We start from the raw sequence: 19,461 nt of genomic DNA on the forward strand, positions 1-19,461 counted from the left end.
GCAGTGTCTGATTGTGGTAGAATCCTTGACCCACTTCACTGCATCCTGCAGTAGCTTCTGGCCTCTTCTTTCTGGATCATAGCACTGTCACTCTTGTGTGAAAACAGTCCTAATCATCTGAACCACAAAACTTCATTAGAGCCATAAGATAAAGCTATGGCCCCAGGGCAGCTCAAGGGAGTGCTTTGATCTTCCCTTGCATATAAAAATTGGTTCACATGTGAAAGGGCAGTGAGGTGAAACAGTGTTAGCAGATACCTAAGAAAGTAGACTGGACCGTACCACTTTAGTTTGAAGGTGGAGGATTGTGCAAAGTCACAGTTCAGAATGTTTACCTATGTCAAAAACAACCTGCAAATAGAAAGCAAAGAAAACCTTTGCAAGCATATTCATTTTAGCTGTATCTGAAGAAGTGAGTAGTGACTCACAAAAGCTCATACTCTACCACAAATTTTGTTAGTCTTTAAGGTGCCAGTGTACTCTTTTCTGCTGCTACAGACAGGCTATCATGGGTACCCATCTTGATTTATTTGCAAGCAAATAAAATCCCCCCTATGTTCTAGCTCACTTATGTTGTACAGTCTGTTTTCCACCCCGATGTTCTGCCATCTCCTTTCTACCTTATTCTGCATATGTGAAGTCTACAAATAATGGCTCTCAGGTGTCTTTATTAGCCGGTTCACTCCGATTTAAACTTAATTCAGGCATAATGTGAAATTGAGGTTTAGTCAAGCTACTATAGTCTGAATGTGGGCATTCCACTTACCATGGTTAGCTATGGTCCATCAAACCAGTATCATAAACCAGGTTTGAAACTGGTATACTAACCACAATCAATCCTAAAATTGTGGCTTGGGGTAACATGCAAACATGGACATTCTTGCTGATTCTCTGGTTCTGCCTTCACACATTGTCTGCCTACAGAGACACTTGGCCAGGCTGAAGGCGATAAAAGCCGATGAAACACCTGAGCATGACGGGTCATGATCTGAAGGACCGTCCCAAAATTCAACGTTAATCAGAGTTAAAATAAATCATGATTTCATATTATGTCTGAACCAAACTACCCTGAATGACAGAAAGTTTGCAAAGGTATTTCTGGGCCCTGGATCCAATTCTGATTCCCCCTGTTTGCCCAGTTTTTTATATCTGAACATATTCAATGGGTGTGTGTGTGTGTGTGTGTATACATAACGGTCTTCTATGAATATATTACTGAAAGCCCAGAAGCTGTACATTGTCTCTCTTCTTTCTTTCAGATTCTCAAAAGCAAAGACCTAACATCCCCAATGCAACGTTACATTGATAGCAAGGTAGTTAAAACAAGAGCCGAAGGTGAATGGCTATCTTTTGATGTAACTGACGCTGTACATGAATGGCTCCATCATAGAGGTGACAGACAATACCGTTCTCTTTGTTTGTGTGTGTGTTAGTCCTTTTTAATCTGCCTTTGGACAAAGCCCCAAGGAAGCTTACAGCATTTTCCTTTAAAACCATAATAAAACAAAATCAGAACAGTAAAACAGTAAAACCAAAACAGTAAAAAGTCCATCATTGCTCATTTAGAGCCTCCTTGCATTAATTGTGAGCTGCCTCAGATCTGCTGCTGACCTAAGGGCAATCTTGTGTTTTGCAGACAGGAATCTTGGATTTAAGATAAGCTTGCATTGTCCATGCTGCACATTCGTGCCTTCAAATAATTATATCATCCCAAACCAAAGTGAAGTGCTAGAAGCAAGTTTTGCAGGTAATAACATATTGTTATGTCATAAATAAGTTTTTCACAGCCTGCTTAAAATATGAAACCAAAATGGTATAAAGGGACTGGAGAAGATGTGCATGTATGTGAGGGTGGAAATCCTAGAAGATCTACTTAGAACCTCCTGTGTAGCAACCATTTCTCAAGTGGACAACTGATCTCTAACACCAAAAGTAAGAAGTTCTTAAGCTTTTGGAAGGGGACAGGCTCGTCCCCAACCATACTAGTACTGATGCAAAGCATTCAACCAGCAGTGATCTGTGTGATTTATCTGGATTTGCCCTGTAGCTCTGCTAAGAACAAAGGTACAGATTGTGATTGACTGAAATCAATTAATCTAACAAGCAATTCAGCCTGAACCTGTAGATGCAAAAATGTGTCCTGTAAGGCCCATTATGCACGGCCGCCGAAACGGCGATTTCGGGTCACATGGAAAACGCGGAGGGGGAAGACGCGACGCATACCGGTTATACACGGGGCGGGGCGCGACGGCGGCAAAACCCAGAGTAACCGATTATGCACGCGCCGATCCGGGCGCCGCTTCTGGTTGCGCCCCGCTCACCCGGAAGCTGCGCTTTCTTCCGCGTTTCACTGACGCGGCTTTTTCGGCGGCATGCACCGAAGCTGCAGCCGGTTGCAGCCGGCTCCGTGCGTTATCCGTGATTTTAGTCGCCGCCATTCCACCCCGAATGTGCGCTAAAACCCCCGTGCATAATGGGTTTAAGTGATGATCATGGGAACTCAAGGGGCCAGAGCCATAATTTGCACTTTGAGCCTATTCCAGTTCCCACTGTGCATGAGGCGCTGTGTGTAATATATCTGGTAGTCACAACTGAGGTTGCAGTGCAGATAGGAAAACACTCTCAGAGGCAGATTTTCATGTGAACCTAGTCACTGATCTAGACAGCTGTTTCTGCATGGGGAACTTCCTCACCAGAAAGGATCTCTGTAGTGTTGCTGCTTCGTTCTTGTGGCCACTCTCTTACTGCTTCACTAATATCTGGATGTCTGTATCATGTGGACTACTTGACTTTTATTAGTACATCTTGTCATGTTTGGGGTACTATACTGAACAATGAGAAGAAGAGAAGGTCAGGCAACAGCTCCCATAGTCCTCTTTTGTCTTCTCTGCGCCAGTGGACTTTACCACACCCATCACTGTGCATTTGTCTGACAGCCTTCACAACTTTATATGGGTTTGTTATAGGACCTACTGTACAGGATACACAGCTACCAGGTAGAGTAGAAAGAAAAACTTCAGAGACTAAGCTGCTTGCACAACAAACTCAAGTTTTTATTAAAGATTTTTAAAACTGTCAATAACATACTAAAAAGGGCTGCTAAACAGCATATACAAAGACCATTGAGCATTTGGGGCAACTAAATAACAAAGGAAAATGCATCCAGATAAATCTAAATAGGCTGGTCTTGATCCTGGCATATTCTTAGGTCAGCTCCTATCCTTCATACAGCAGACAAGTTCTCCTGTAGTGTTTGGCAGTGTTTCACTTCTTTGGTCTTTGGTTCTTGTTTATATAGTTTAGCCCTGGTACTCCGCTAATCAACAAGGACAGTTCTCTAAGTTTCAGTTCTCAAAAACTCTTTTAAAGTTTCATTATTCTGGATCCTCAAGAAGACCCACTTTTTCCCTTTCTGTACCTTAGGCTGACCCATCCACTCTCCACCTGAAACTTATCAGGACCGACTTTTCCCCCAGAGGCAACCGCTTTAAATATTAAATCTAAAAAGAAGAAGAAGTAGTAAGAATTCCATTTCCCTCCCCTGACAGAATCCTGGCCTCGGTGGGCTGTGGCACTAGCCTGGAAAGTAGTCACATGATCGAGAACTCCAGATATTATCAAAGTGGTGGATAAGCCTAACTATGGAAATGCAGCAACTGTACCACAAAGACAATCTGTAATAGAGGTAGATAACCTTTTTGGCCTGAATGCTGGGGAAGAAACCATAATATAGACATATAAATATGTTGGTGTACTGGCACACAAAGAAAGTGGAGACAAGATAAGCCACAACCTTACTGCCAGTGCCTCAGACACTTATGGTGGACCTTGCTGTTGGCTGGGCTGGGCAGCAGTGAGCAGCATAAACTGTGCCTGTTGCCTTCTCCCATGCCAATAATCTCAGCAGCAATGTCTCAGCCTTGCATCAGTTGTTTAGGCTGGTTTGGCGTGCTGCTCTTTAGTATATGTGCCAGGAGATGCCCTCCCTGATCTCTAAATTAAGATTTGTTGGTGTTATTTGCCCCACAAAGGAAGCAGCATTATAACTCGTTAATTGTAGGAGTAACATGATAGTTTTAAAGTCTGGGTCAAATACTTTCATATTTATTGCACACATAGCATGTGACACTTGTTGGGTTACCATATATGGAGACTATTCCATTCCTGTTCAACCAGGAACTGGGTACAGTGGTCCTAAGTCTTCTTGCTTTTCGTGTCAAAAGCAGGTACATTCTTTCCTGCCAGTCCACATAGGATGTTTATTTCTGCCTTCCATAATAATATCCTTTGTGATATTTTTGAGTACAAGATGTGGAGCATGGTATAGTGGTTAAGGGTGGCAGACTGTAATTTGGAGAATCAGGTTTGATTCCCTACTCCCCCGCATGAAGCCTACTGAATGACCTTGGGTCAGTCACAGTTCTCTCAGAACTCTTTCAGCCTCACCTATCTCACAGGGTGTCTGTAAAAGGGAAAGGCGATTATAAGCTGCTTTGAGACTCCTTAGGGTAGACAAAAATGGAGCATAAAAACCTACCCTTCTTTTTTGTCCACTATCAGCTGTTAGACCAGCCCTTGTCAACTTGTTTTCCAGTGTGAACCCCCTGAAACATTCTTCAGGCTTTGCAGAATCCCAGAAGTGTTATGATTGTGTACAATATGTTTGGGAAACATAGCTTTGTACACCTCCACCTGGGGCCCCTCCCCTTCCCACCCCTTCCAGGCCCATCATTGATCATTTAGCCATGGGGGGTGTCAACATGACCATATTTGGTTATATCACCCAATGTTTAACAGTTTTAAAAAAAATCTTACAAATTAATTAACTCCCATGCATTCAGGAAACTCATCCAGGGTTGTCAAGAAACCCCAGGATTTTATGAAACCCTGGTTGAGAAAGCCTGTGTTAGATCAGTGGTCCCCAACATTTTTATCACTGGGGACTGGTCAACACTTGACAATTTTACTGAGGCCCCGGGGGGGTAGTCTTTTGCCGAGGGATGTCGCTACTGCCGCCTGAGCCCCTGCTCCACTTGCTTTCCTGCCAGCACCCCTGACTTCCCGCTGCCCGCTGGGGGGGGCGCTGCCAGTAGCAGCTGCCATGCCAAGGGGGAGCCCCAGCCGTGGCGGCCGCTGGAGACCACCAAAGGTGAGCTGGCGGCAGAGTGGCAGGGCAGCCCCCAGGGAGGAGGTTAGGAGGAGCTGCAGCCCAGTACCGAATGATCCACAGACCGGTACCGGTCTCCGGACCGGGGATTGGGGACCACTATGTTAGACTGTTCATGCTGGAACAGAGTCAACAGCTACATGGTCCTGCCCTTTCCCAACATTCACTTTGCAAGTAATAGTGGGAACATTCATTCAACTAATCTATATTTCCGTTTTCTAGAATGATTCTTCTCGCATTCTAATGAGATGGTCTACATTAATCTTCAGCCAGGATCTAGGAAGATTAACTTCTGTACACATTTCTACCACTTACATTACCAAAGCACTTTTGGTGAAGAAAATTGTTCTTAATTCTGCATATTACTTCATGAACATATCAGTGTAGTGTAGACAAATCCCGTTTGGTTGTTCACTGAGATTCTAAGAAGGATGAATGAGCGAGGAGAGATTAAATCAGTTACAAGACTAAGCCTATTGAAGTAAAAGGAACTGTTCTAGAGCAGGTATGTGTCATGCTGGTTGCTAAGTGCCAGAGAAGTGGGCAGCCAGTTCCTACAGGCCAGCCCACATCAGCAGGGTTGGTGTGCAATTTACAGTGCTATCCTATACAGCGTTGCTTCTGTCTAAGCTCACTGCATAAGATTGCATGGACACAGTACAAAAAGAGACATACTGGTATGTGATAGGAGCTGAATTCTCCTGTGCTTTCTCTTGGTTGCTTTTTCTCAATTGAGAGGGGGAAGCTGCAGGTAGAGGGAAAGTCCTGCGACCTGTAAGCACTTTATCCTTTAAATTACACTTGTGATGCGGGCAGACTGATGGATAAATACACAGGTTTGCTGCTGTCATGTGTAGCTAGACCACAGAGTCACAGATATGGGGATATGGAAAAATGTGTTGTGTGTGTGTTTGTATACTTCCTCTAGTGATTCATTGTTGGATTTTGTAGAACTCTGATGTAATCCTATGCCATTAGAATCATTTTTTTCTGGATGATTTCAGTAGAAGTGGATTGCATCCAATCTAATTATCCACAGTCCTAATATATTTCCGTTGTATCATCCTGTCAATGTAACTATGTACATTATATTTTAGATTCTAAGAGTTGCTCATTATCCAAATGTTTTGGGTATCCTCTACTGAAACTTAAAATGAGGTCATGATCTTTCTTAATCAGGGTACATGAATTGTGTACATGGTTGATGCAACAAACAATAGTGATTAGAAGGGTTAAAGCTCCAGTCTGGCTAAGGTTAGTCATGATTAGGTCCCAGTGAAACCAAAAGAGCAAACTAAGCTTGACTAATTTAAATCTCACTGATTTCCAGCTTAATTAGAACATTATTTATTTAGATATTTATATCATTATTTTATTTCACAATAGAGGCACAGTGTAGCTTACAATATTGTTCTCCTCCCCTCCATTTTATCTTCCAACAACAACCCTGTGAAAAAGATTAGGCTGAGGGAGACATTGACCCAAGGTCATCTAGCAAGCCCCCCCCCCTCCGCAGTGTGGGTATTCCAACCGGGGTTTCCCAGGTTCTAGTCCAATACCTTGCTTGGCTATCATGACTTAACTACATACCCATGAGTAACTTTAGATGGATGGTGGCTGTAAACATATGAAACTTGAAAAAGGAAGAAAAATAGCATAAGAGTCAATTTTGTTTTTGATTAAATCAAGGTGCATGATAATTACAGAGGAAGTAATATATATGAATACCTGATGTTCATATTACATTTGATGAGTAATTATTAATATGCATGAACCTGACATATAGTACAAATTTTTCTGCCTCAGATTTCTACTGAATTATATAAAAACAGTTATTTAGATTAAGTGAAGAGAAGCTCAGTTTGGACAATTCTCCAAGCCACAGTGTGAAGGATCGCTGCAGACTCATACACTCCCTGTCTGTCCTCTTACATCTATTTCTTGGTTATTCAAATCATGGCCATCCATGATGCCCATAGTGGAAATTTGGGCTAATAATAGTATGAAAGCTACTATAAACAATCACCTTCCCATTGGGGGCAGAGCAAGTAGCCGTGAATGTGTGTGCAGAAGTATGACAAAGTGGTAGCACATGAGGCTGCAGGGTGTTACTATATCTCCGAACTGTGGCCTGAAGAAGCATCCATACTGAGCCACAATGATAAATATGAGGGTCAGTGATCTTCATATAATCCTGCATGGGCTCCGTTCCACACTCACACAGGCATACGAGCGTGTGTGATCAGTGCATCCAAGTGATACCAGCATCCCTGATTTTTCCGTGAATCAGGTTTCTAATAAAGAAATGGTTTATATAATTTGTTCCAGAAAAGCAACACAATATTTATTACCAAAATGTATTTTTTGAAGGTCTTGAGGACTACCACAGTGCTGAGAAAACTTTAAAGTCCAATAGGAAAAAATACAGTGGGAAGAACCCACATCTTCTGCTAATGTTGTTACCCTCCTACAGACTTGAGTCGCAACAGTCCAGTCGACGGAAGAAGCGTGCTCTAGATGCTGCCTATTGTTTTAGGTAACTATGGAAGAAGAGTTTATTTATGTACAAGCATAGAAATATGTTATTCTTTGTGTGCTATCAGTGTAGCCCAATAATTTCTTAGTTGCATTCTTTATCATATCCATCCATAAGTAAGAATAAAGGTTGCATTCTCTTGCAACCAGTAGCTCCCTACAGTCTCTGTTTACAGTTCTCAGTAAGAACTGCAGAATCACATTTCTCTACTGGCCGCCTCCTCCCCAAGATACCTCACTGATTCAGAATTGATTGATTGTGACATGAACTTTTCTATTTGAATATTGAAGGCAAGCAGTATTAAATATTTCTGAAATGTATCTTATTTCTGTACTGATCCACGCATGCACACGCATGCATTTTCACTTAGTACAAGAGGGACTATGTTTTGTAAAACATGTGCAATTCATATTGGCTCGAGGATATCTTGGGAATGGGTCCAGAATTTACATTTTCCTCCAGAGTGGTGTATCATTCCTTAGCTCATATTCACACAGACATAGTCCCAAGTATAGACCTTCCACAGATAGTGCTATGTGAACTTCTGGAAGCAAGAACTGTGGTCACAGTAGCTGGGAAATGTGCCACTGTAATCTCAGCAGCTGTTACCTAGGAATCACAGCTGTACCTATGAAGGGCCATGTAGGACCTTCAGGTTATTTTGGATGATTTTGTCTGGGCCATGCATCCTGCCACAGAAATCATAAATACTGGGGTCCATTTTCATTATTTTTTGCCCCGTTCCCTGGATTACAAGTAGTAGTCAGAAGCATTTTAGGAGAAGATGGAGCTGGTTCCACATGGAAAAATAATGTAAAATAAGAATGCATTTTGCTCTCTGAAGAAGAATTTGAACTTCTGTTTTAGTTAATCAATATGTCACTGAGAAGACAAGATTTTTGAGAGTTTGTTCAGCACAATAATGACAATATTATCATAGACTGCAATCCAATCTGTTAATTTTTCAAGGTACCTTGTCTTTTCAGCAAATATGCAGCAGAATCAGCACGTAACATTTTGGCTCCAAGCACAGTGTTTCCTTCATGGTCACACTTCTGCATTTATTTGCCACTTCAAACCTAAACTCTGCACAGAGCTGTTAGAAAGACAGGTGCCTGCACTGCTGGATGCTTACAGTCTCAGCATATTCTGAAAGGGAAAGCAACAACAAAGATTAATATTTGAATGGACTATTTGATGTGGCAAGGCTGTAATCCTAAAAACAAAGTGGGAGTAAGCCCCACTGATTAAAATAAGTCTTACTTCTGAGTAAACACAGTATTCTTGCACTGGTAGGACATTCCACCTTAAGCTCTTTTCCCATCAAAAGGCAGAGCAAGATTTGGTATCACTGTTTACTAGAGGAAAGAAGACAATAAACTGTAAAAAAAAAACTCATTTAGATCATATCTCACTAATAAGGAGGAACTGTATTTCAGTGACTGAGGATGTCTTTTGTACATAGAAGGTTCCAGGTTCAATCTGTTTTAAGAATCTCAGATAACAGGTTCTAGGAAAGACAATTTCCTCAAACACTGCCAAAAACTTAGAATTCATGCCTCCTTTTATACTATTTTTTAAAAAAAATTATTAGTAATTTTATACTCTGGTTTCTCTTCAGATCGTATAAATCTTTCGCCTTTTACCTCCTTTTATACTATTTTGAATTATTCTTAAATAGCAGAAAATCCTAAACAATGGATGTTACATCTTAGGATGCAACATAATTACATCTTAGGATGTAATTATGTTAGAAATACTTATGCACATGTTCAGTCAAAATCAGTAAACCGCTGGAAGTACATGCCATCCACATATTGGTGGCAATTCCACCCTACTTTTGGTGATTAGATTTGGCACAATACACACCTTTCATGGGCAAAAACTAGCTTTATCATCAGTATGTAATATCACAACATAAAATATGGATTCAAATCATTTGATGATTCAGTCTTCCCCCCCCCCAATTAAAATTTGGTCAAAGTTCTTTTTCATTTATCATAAGAGTATACTTGTTGTATCAGATGAATGGTCCATCTAGGGCAGCATCCTATTTCCCACCACGGCCCACTGGAAGCCTCAGACAAGTCCACAAGTGAAGACTATAGAGAATAGTTCTTATTTTCTAGCTGATTCCCAGTGCCTGTCAAAGAAAGGCATTCATCTATTAAGTAGGAAACTTCATTGAACTGTCATGCTTAATAGCCAACAACAGACATATCCTTCATAGGTTTGTTCAGCCTCATTTGAAATGTCTTTGAATCCCCCAAATCCATTTAAGCCAGTGATCATCACTACATTGTTTAAATGTGAGTTCCACCAGTGGTGTGAAGCGCTACTTCCTTTTGTCTGTTTTGAATTCTTTCCAGACAAAATTTTTTATTTAATTGTTTAGATTTTTATACCGCCCTTCCATATGGCTCTGGGCGGGTTACATATAACATAATGGGGTAATTACACAGAACATTGCAACGAATATAACAAAAATAACATGTCAACCAGAAAAATGATTAAACGAGAACATTGACACAGTTGTTCAGATTTTTCAGTCATGGGAGGGGGCAGTGAGTGTTTTTGGGCTGGTCAGTCTCAAGCAAATGCCTGGTGGATTTTTGTAGGGTGGCCCTGAAATCTGTCATTATGGGAGGGAAAAAAATCTCCCTGTGTACATCCCCTACACCTTGCATAGTTTTGTAGATATGTCATGTCTCCCCTCAGTCATTTTGCAGAAGATCAGTGCCTTTTGTTTCTTTGCCACCTGTGATTATTTTTGAAACCTTATTTCTTTTCTGAAACGTGAAACAGGATTAATAATGATTGTAATAATAATAGGCATGAGTAAGCACCATTGTCTCACCTCACCATTTTCAAAAGATGCTCAATTTTGGCTGGATTGGGGTCAGTAATAACAAGAAGGATATTTCTATAAGAGCATAAATAGCATATTTGAAGATCTCTCCAAACATAATCTTGGCTTCTGGTTTTATCCTGTGCCTATGCCTCATGATACCACCATCTAAGCAGCTTACTGTGAAACAGGCTGTTTCTCCATGCAGGGCCTTATCATATAAAGAGACTGGGCAGCCAGATAGCCTGCTCATTTCCAGGAGGGCCTTCAGGAAGCTCTTAGTTTTTCTTTGATAAATCTACCTGGGAATGTTGGGGCTACGTATTCTAAATCAAAGGTGAGCTAACTATCCTACAGAGCCTTTTTTTACTGGCATTGCCATTAGTGTAGCATTGTGTTTTAAATTGTATATAGGGTCTCTGGATCATTAAAGTATGTAATATGAGGGATCTTGAGCAGTCTCCACAAGGTAAGCCTTGGTGCATCATGTCAGCACCTCGTCAAGAATTTTATAGAACAATCCCAGAAACAGAAACTAGTAGCTATTAGAAAATCTTCAGTGGTCCAGCAAAAAACTAACCATGTGCTCATCCTTGATCTGTTAACATGAACAAAGGTCAATTAAAGAAGGGAAGGCCAAAAAAGAATTAAAATCCACACTAAAGTTGAGCCAGCCCTTGTTAGAGGTGAATGAGGTGAGCAGAAGAAGTCTTAAATTTAACAATATAAACCACATTGTAAGACATAAGAAAAACTTAAAATACCCTATATCCTCACATATAAGCCTAGTTTTTCAGCACCTTTTCCCACTGAAAAAGCCCTTCTCTGCTTATATACGGTAATTGAAATAAAAGCCTGCTCCAGCCAGCCAACCTTTTGCAAATGTGTACTGCAAGCTGAATGGCAATGCTGGATGGGAGAGCCTGTGATGATGGAGCATTTCCCACCCTTGGCTTATAAACAAATCAATAAGTTTGCCTCAGCTTATATGTGGGTCGGCTTATATGCTAGTATATATGGTACCTCCAAACAACCTCAGTTTTGCACATATAGATATAATTCAAGATAGAGAGGGGGGAAATGGTTGCATGCAGAAGGGAAGATTAATTTAGAAATCTGAGGCACCTTGTGAGGTGAAAGAATAGAAACTGACCTTTCAGTTTATATCATATATAAAGTATAAAGACAAGCAGGAGACCCTTAAAGATGAGAGGGGGGATTTCAATTCCCTCTGTATCTTCCCTATTATTTTCTCTTTTCCTTCCCTTGTAGCCCCATTTTTTTTTTTTTGCTTATTTCTCTCCTCATCCAGCAGTCAACCTACCTTTATCTGCCCTTCTGTTTTCAGCTTTCCCCATTTCCGTCTCCCAGGCATTTCCTCTTTAATATGATCTCGATCAGGGGTAGTCAAACTGCGGCCCTCCAGATGTCTATGGACTACAATTCCCAGAAGCATTCGCTGGCAGGGGCTTCTGGGAATTGTAGTCCATGGACATCTGGAGGGCCGCAGTTTGACTACCCCTGATCTAGATGATGTGAGGAAGGTCCCTCAGGGAATCTTTTGGCAGGGGACCATGATGAATCTCAGTAAGTCAGAGGGCTGGGAGTTCCCATTTCTTTCAAATGGCTTTACTAGAAATTAATGTTCTTTTGAATTAGATTTTCTGATATCAAAAACTTTTTCACCTGTATCTTTCTCCTTTCTCAAAAATAGAAGTTATTTCAGATTTGTTATTGAAAAGGGGGTACAAAATGTTTAACCCCCCCAAAACGCTACAAATGTAGCCCAAAAACAACCAAAATTTAGATTCATTATAGAACATGCCTGACACCAGTTTCCCTCATGACACCTACCCTCTTCCCTTTCCATCCAGATTTGTCTGGTGGCAGTTGCAGTGGTAGTTGGAAGGCTTTGTTTTCTGACTTCCTTGATTTGGGGCCCATGGAGGCGCTGCAGCCTTCCTATGGATTTTGCATCTTAGACACTACCACCAGGTAGATTTCTTGAGGAAGGAAAGGTTGTAGCATGGTAGAATTGCAAATCTGGTTAGGGATGGAGAGTCCTTCAAGAGCTATCATGTCCTCAATAACATAAGCAGGAGTGTAACAGCATTTACACAGAAAGTTAATTCCCAGAGTAGCTTCATGTGCCTCTGATCAGCATGCCTGCCTTTGAGTGCAGATAATTTTACTAAAATTCCAATCAGCAGGCCCCTTCCTTCTGGAGGTTAGCTGGAAGAAGACGAAGCCAATAAAGTGAACCACTGCCCCAGTTGGTGGCCACATGGGAGACTTTGTTTGGTTTTTAAAATCATTTTTGGCATTACCACTAATAGTTCATTTGTAGCATATTCGTGTTTCCTGAGTTAGGCACCTTTGTCAAATTAAAACAGGAGATAATTCAGGTGCTAGAGGTTTAGGGGGGGGGAAGTCTTTTTGAGTATTTGATTGAATTTATCTTCGAGCTACCCAGTGAGTTTGCTGCAACTTCCACCAGTTTGAAAGGACATGATTATAACAATGTATTTATCTGCAATTCTATTTACAGGAATGTACAGGATAACTGCTGTCTGCGACCATTTTATATTGACTTCAAGAGGGATCTTGGGTGGAAATGGATACATGAACCTAAAGGCTACCATGCAAATTTCTGTGCGGGCGCTTGTCCCTATTTATGGAGCTCAGATACTCAGCACAGTAGAGTAAGTATCTCTCTTTGTTTGATGGTATAGTGGGATACTTAGATTAAAAATATAGCAGTATTCTTAAGTCATCAAATGTGTCATTGTGGCACATCATTCTTAATATTATGATTATGGATGCCAGCTTTTCAAAACAAAGGGATACCAGAAGCCCTAAGAATGGCAATACCCTTAAAAGGGTGAAAAATCAAAATATAAAGCCCCCAGATACCTTCCAGGTTTCTCTTTCCCCTGTTCTCATGTGTGATTTGGCTATGTGAAGATTGGGCAGATTAAAGGGACCAATTTTTTCCCTTTTCTATCAATTCTGTGGTCTGAGGGGTAGAGGTTTGCAATAGAGGCATAAAATTTGAAGCATAGCTGCAAGAGCCTCTCCTTAAAAGAACCCCCATGTTTCAAAAAGATTGGACCTAGGGATCAAATTCTTTTGGCATCCAAAGAGGGTGCCCCAATTCAACCTCCATCATTTCCACTGGTGGTGGTAGAGAGTCAAGAAAAGGGAATTCCCCCCCTTACCTTTGGAAACAATGGTGGTAGAATGAGGGCACCCTCTTTGGGTGTCTAAAGAATTGGACTCCCTGATTCATTCTTTTTGAAACTTGGGGGTTCTTTAGAGGAAAGGTTCCCACAGCTACATGGGAAATTTGTTCCCTCTGCCTCCAACTGTTGGCCCCCAAACTATAAAATAGATGGAAATCAAAACCATTGATTTCTATGGTGCCCAATTGATACAGCTGAATTCTAATGAGGGCTAAATCCAAAATTATCAGAATTATAATTTTTTTGTACATGCCTAGTCATCTCAGAATTTGGCCAACTAGAACATGATGAGATATTCTGAAAATGTTACAAAAATTTCCAAGGCATAAACTCTGTGGACATTGGAATAGTTCATGGCATTTGTAAGTACCAAATGCACCTTTTCTTGGAAGAGCATTCCAATCATTGTAAACAAGTCAAAATAGCAATGAACTCATAGAAAGATCACTGAATATTACAGTGATCAAGTGATATCCAATGTCATATCTGAACAAATGTGTCACTTCATTGCTGTTTTATTCATGAGGAAAAGCAGGCTAGAAATGTCCTCAATAACTAAACTACAATGCGATGTATGAAACAGCTTCATTGTCCTTTTTTTTTCCTTCTAGGTACTCAGCTTGTATAACACCATAAACCCAGAAGCATCTGCATCTCCATGCTGTGTATCCCAGGATCTAGAACCCCTCACCATTTTGTATTACATTGGCAAAACACCCAAAATTGAACAGCTTTCTAACATGATTGTAAAGTCTTGCAAGTGCAGCTAGAGAAAAATCTGGGACAGCACAATGTGTGCATTTTTTTGTTTTTCCCTGGATAAAAAAGAGGAAGCAATATAATGACAAAGAGGAAGAAACAAAAAGAACACATAGGATCGGCAGTGTTTCAAGAAAGAAAACAAGCAAAAAAAGAATGGTACTTGTCTGAAACATTTTGAGAGTTTGTTTCGTTGTTTCGGTCAGTGTTTCACTTTAAACTGGCATCTGAAGCAAAACCGTTAAGTCCTTATCCAGCATTTCACCTACTTGGTTAGTGAGGTAGACAAGAAGATTTAAAAAAAAAACCATACACACAAAATTAATAATACTAACAAAATAGAAAGGAAAGGAAAAGGAAACCTTTTAAATTTAAACACTGGAAGAATTTGTTAGAGTTCTTATGTGAAAAGGAAAAAAACAGGAAAAAAATCCCATTAAGTGGAGTTGCTGTATCTGTCCCGTGGCTTACTTGATCTCAGTGTTGTTATGCCATAAACTCCCTATCTGTTTCTTGTAGTTTTTAGAATGAACGCCTTATTTATTTTTGTGTAATACAAACAAACAAGAACATGTTGCCGGGGGGGGGGGGGATGCAAAAGTTGGAGACCAAATAAACTTCCACAAGCATGTTTAATGCTAAGCAAACATGTGCTCACAAGTCCAGAAAACAGCAATCATTTTTAGGTCAATTAAAATCGTAGTCCGGTATTGTATTGCAGGGAAGTCTGTTTTTTGTTGTTATTGTCTAAAGAAAAAGCCACACATGCGTTGTTTGGGGGTGGGGGGTGCTAAGACATTAGGAAAGCTTTCTGCAAAGCCTCATACCCTTGTTTTAAATTCAGAAAAACTTGTTAATAAAAGACATTGTGTTTAAGTCTCAAAGACAAGTCTATTAAGATTTTTTTTTAAAAAGAAACTGTAAACTGTCCAATTAGTAAACTAGTAAAATATTAACATGTACTGGTTTAATTTTCAGGCCCTGATTTGTTGCTGTATAATGCTTTGGGATTTTTTTCTGGTATATGTAATAATACCTATAGTATTACAATAGGGGGGTAGTAAGAAGCCAGCGTAATTGGAAACATATCTGTAGATGACTATTGTAAACGATTAAAAAATTAAGTACTTTATGTGTAATGTGTAAATTTTCACCATATTTTTGTATTCTGTAATACTGTCAACTCTGAAGAGTTTGAATTTGGGGGCTCATTGTTGATCACTCAGAATCATGTGTTTCCCTCTAGCTGGCCAGTATGAGTAGAGTCCCTGTATTTTGACTTGCACTACAAATACATGTTTTATAATATTTGCGATATACATGCTTTGTATGTTGTCTTTCATCATCATGATATAAACTACCCAAAGGGGGGGAGGGGGCTTTTGCCAAAAGGTAGGTTAAAATATTATTTTGCATAAACTATTCCCATCATCTGTGCAGCTTAAAATTGAAAGCTTCAAAACAATGTGGTGTTTTAATCCATTTTTGAGGTTCGGTAGGAAGAAGGAACTATAAAGAAGATTGGGTGGAGAAAGCCAGATAGACAGAATACCAAATGAGGACTTGTGGATATGAAGCTGCTCTGAAATTCACAGTCATGTTACCTTCAAGGGCTTGAAGTTTATTTACAGGTAACTATTTTTCGGATGGCAGACTTAGGATTCCAGCATTACATTTTGTTTTTCAGAACTAAGTGCAGACATACTATTGAAATGCTGATTTCAGAAATAGTTCATTTTCAAAGAATGGCACAGAAATATGTAATCACAATCATCCACTGCTATTTAATTATCAAAACCATCCTCTATACCTGTTCCTCTTCACAAAAAGATAGTGCTTAAGATGGAGCAATGATTTCTTCTAACGCCTTACGCAAGGATCTTCTGTCATTCTGTGCCAATGCCTATTGGGAAAGACAAACATCTGGGACTTCACAATTCTGTACTAAATTTGCAAGACCATACCCAGATAACAGGGGTAGATCAGGCAATTCTCAGCCAATCTCTAGTTGAGACAGTTCAAATGTGTTTGTTTGTTGAATAAGCAATAACGGTATTCTATGGATAATAATAGTTTAAAAGAAGGTAGGCAACTATTTTGGCTCAAGTGCCCTTCCATACAACAGTCCCCTCAGCAGTGCTGCCAGCTGGTGGCTGCAGAGACAAGGCTAGGTGTAAGCCATGCTTGCTGGCTTCTTCACCACTGGCTCCAGCAGTGCTGCCAGTGCATTGGCTGCTTGGATCTTAGCTTGTTGTGCCCATGTCAGTACATTGGCTGAGGGTCAGCTATTACTGGTTTTAAACAGAATTCTCATATGAGAAACTTGAATTTTATTGACTGACCAGTTTTATATTTTTGATTCAATGTATGCCTGTGTTCAGAGCATTTTAGTGGTAAACCATTTTTATTCTATCATGATTATTTTCATACCTCAAATTTCTCTTTTGCCATAGGAAACTCACAGCAATTCATATTCCCAGGCCCCACCATATCACCACAGCAATAGAAAAAATGTGTTACTTTGGAATATATCATTCCTTTGGCAGCAATCGGTTGCAAAGTTTTACACACTGAAGTCTCCCTAAAATGCACAGTGGCTAATTATGCAAACACAAATAATTTTCATAGTGATCCAGTTGTTATATAAATCCAGAAAGGAATAAACTGATGAGAGCAATTGCATTTGCTCACATGAATACCAGCCATTCTATAAAGAGATCTCTCTTGATTCTGGAAAAAGGAGTTCACATGGTAAGCGCCTTGCAATGAATGGAGGGGGTGGGTGGGAATCTAGCCTTCAGTGGGTTCATCTCAACTCCTCCAGGAACTTGGGGCAGAAGTCTTAATGGCCAAACTATCAAAACGGACAGCACAGGAGCACACAAAAACAATAACAAAAACAAACCAACAATCCATATGTGGCCAGTACCTATCTATGTATACAATAAAGCATAAATAAATGTCTTTTATTTCCTGTTTGAATCTTGATATGCAATGAAAATAATCCAGAGGAAAATATTCACAAATATATACATCAAGCAATGCTGGACAAGGTTCTGGTACACTCTCGTTTTACCAAAGATTTTTTCAACAGCAACGCCTCTCTAGACAATATAAAGAACTTACAGCTCTGAAATGGAACCAGGCTAAATTTAGCTGCATTTTAATTCTTTCTTGTAAAGCAGCAGGTCTTTTTCATTCTATGAATAGTTAATTTCCACATTTAAAACAAATTTAATTGACACCCACGTGATTGTGATTTCACATATTCATAAACGTCATGTGATGCAATGTCTAGCCATGTGGAAGTGCTACCATTAGGGTTGCCATTCAGTGTAGCATCCCTCCCAACTCCATGACAAGAGTGTCATCCTCCCATCCCACACAGGGGATCTCAGGGTTTAGCAGTTCATTCCCTTACCCCTTTTTAAGGGTATTCTTATACCCTCTCATTATAACACCTCTAGCTGCTAGCCAAGAGGTCCACCTGGAACTGCTTTAAAAAAATGGCTGTCTGATTCAACATGCTTTGAGCTCCAAAGTCATAGAAATGGATTGGACCTTAAAGCAGTAGCACGCTGAAGCCTTGTTATTTTATACATCAACTGATTACATCCCCCAAGACACTCAAGAATGGTATTCACAGGGGCTTGCTGCAGAATAAAACAATCTGGTAAACTGAGAGTTGACTCAGTTGCCCTTTTCAGATGCTTAAAGTGTGTACTATGAGTGTCCATGGAAGGGATTAGGATTACAGTGGCAAACTTCATCTGGACCCAGATGAAGTTAGTTGAAATGCATTTAGAGAGTTCATGTATATATGTGTTTATGTACATGTAGCTATTTTGTGTGATCGCATCTGCTTTTTTCAGAATTTCTGGTTGTTAGGAGAGAATCCTATATATGTCCTAGGTAAGGGGTGGATCTTGCCATCGAAGCCTCTCACTCTGCAGGTCACTGTACACACTATAAGCATCTCAAAAGGACCAGAGACTTGCCCAGTAAATTTTATGACTGTGTGGGATTTGAACCCTGATCATTCTGGTTTACGTCCAGTAACCTGACTGCTACAAAAAACACGCAATGCATATAAACTAGAGGGGGAAAGATAGTAAAGGGAACAGAATGTACTCTGAAAAGAGTTTATGATGTAGGTCTGGAAGCATGACAACTGTTGTCCCATCATAAAGAAATGTGTTCAAGTAAATATACTTTATTAAAAGGTGGCGGCTTGTGCCAAATTTTCAACTTCTTGGGCTTGTCTTTTCTCTACACAGTCTGCACAAAACATTCCTGCTACACTGGTTGAATCAAGTCAAAATGTGGTTAATAAAAGTAGAATATTTGATATAGAAGGAAAGGGGGGGGAACCCTAATTGTATAAGTGTCTTGAAAACTAATTTTATTTTTAGTCCAAAATCTGCCTCTTAGATCAGACTGAACAGAGTCTATCAGGAGCCATGAGTTCTGGGAGAAAATAAACTGCGAGGTTATGTAATTATATGTGGTTATAAAGTAGATGTGAAGTCATGTAGTTGGCTTGTCACTGGGCATGGGTGTAACAGTAATTTCTTCATCTGTATAAAAAAATAAAATTAAACAGGAAAAAAAATTGATGAGAACTCCTGATCAAATTTGATATGCTAGCTTAATGAAGTAACCTGCTGGAATCTAAGAGTCAATCCCAGGGGTATGAAGCAAACCATGTTGTGGTGGTCCAGGAATCTAATCTTGCCTTTGAATGAACCACTGAAAGCCAAACCAAAATGTTGGCAAGAGCAGATCAATGACCACTAGTTCCTGGGTTTTTGTTCTGTTTCTACAAACTTCAGTATTATTTACAGTTTCTTTCAGCATTTGGAGTTCATTGTGATGTTTAATCAATTGATCTTAATCCTACGAGTCTGGC

The 19,461-nt window shown here is 40.0% G+C and overlaps 1 protein-coding gene across 1 annotated transcript in view; it reads left to right on the forward strand.

Moving 5' to 3' along the window:
• TGFB2 (transforming growth factor beta 2) overlaps nucleotides 1-18,800 on the forward strand; it is a 118,066-nt gene extending 99,266 nt beyond the window's left edge. The window contains exons 3-7 of the mRNA XM_077339637.1: nucleotides 1,260-1,392; nucleotides 1,637-1,747; nucleotides 7,538-7,703; nucleotides 13,100-13,253; nucleotides 14,405-18,800. Coding sequence (XP_077195752.1) covers nucleotides 1,260-1,392; nucleotides 1,637-1,747; nucleotides 7,538-7,703; nucleotides 13,100-13,253; nucleotides 14,405-14,563 — 723 coding nt within the window. The 3' untranslated portion in view covers nucleotides 14,564-18,800. The remainder of the gene's footprint in view (nucleotides 1-1,259; nucleotides 1,393-1,636; nucleotides 1,748-7,537; nucleotides 7,704-13,099; nucleotides 13,254-14,404) is intronic.
• Nucleotides 18,801-19,461: the final 661 nt, after the last annotated feature.

The sequence above is a fragment of the Paroedura picta genome, chromosome 1 (genome assembly GCF_049243985.1).
Source record: "Paroedura picta isolate Pp20150507F chromosome 1, Ppicta_v3.0, whole genome shotgun sequence".
NCBI classification, from domain to species: Eukaryota; Metazoa; Chordata; class Lepidosauria; order Squamata; family Gekkonidae; genus Paroedura; species Paroedura picta.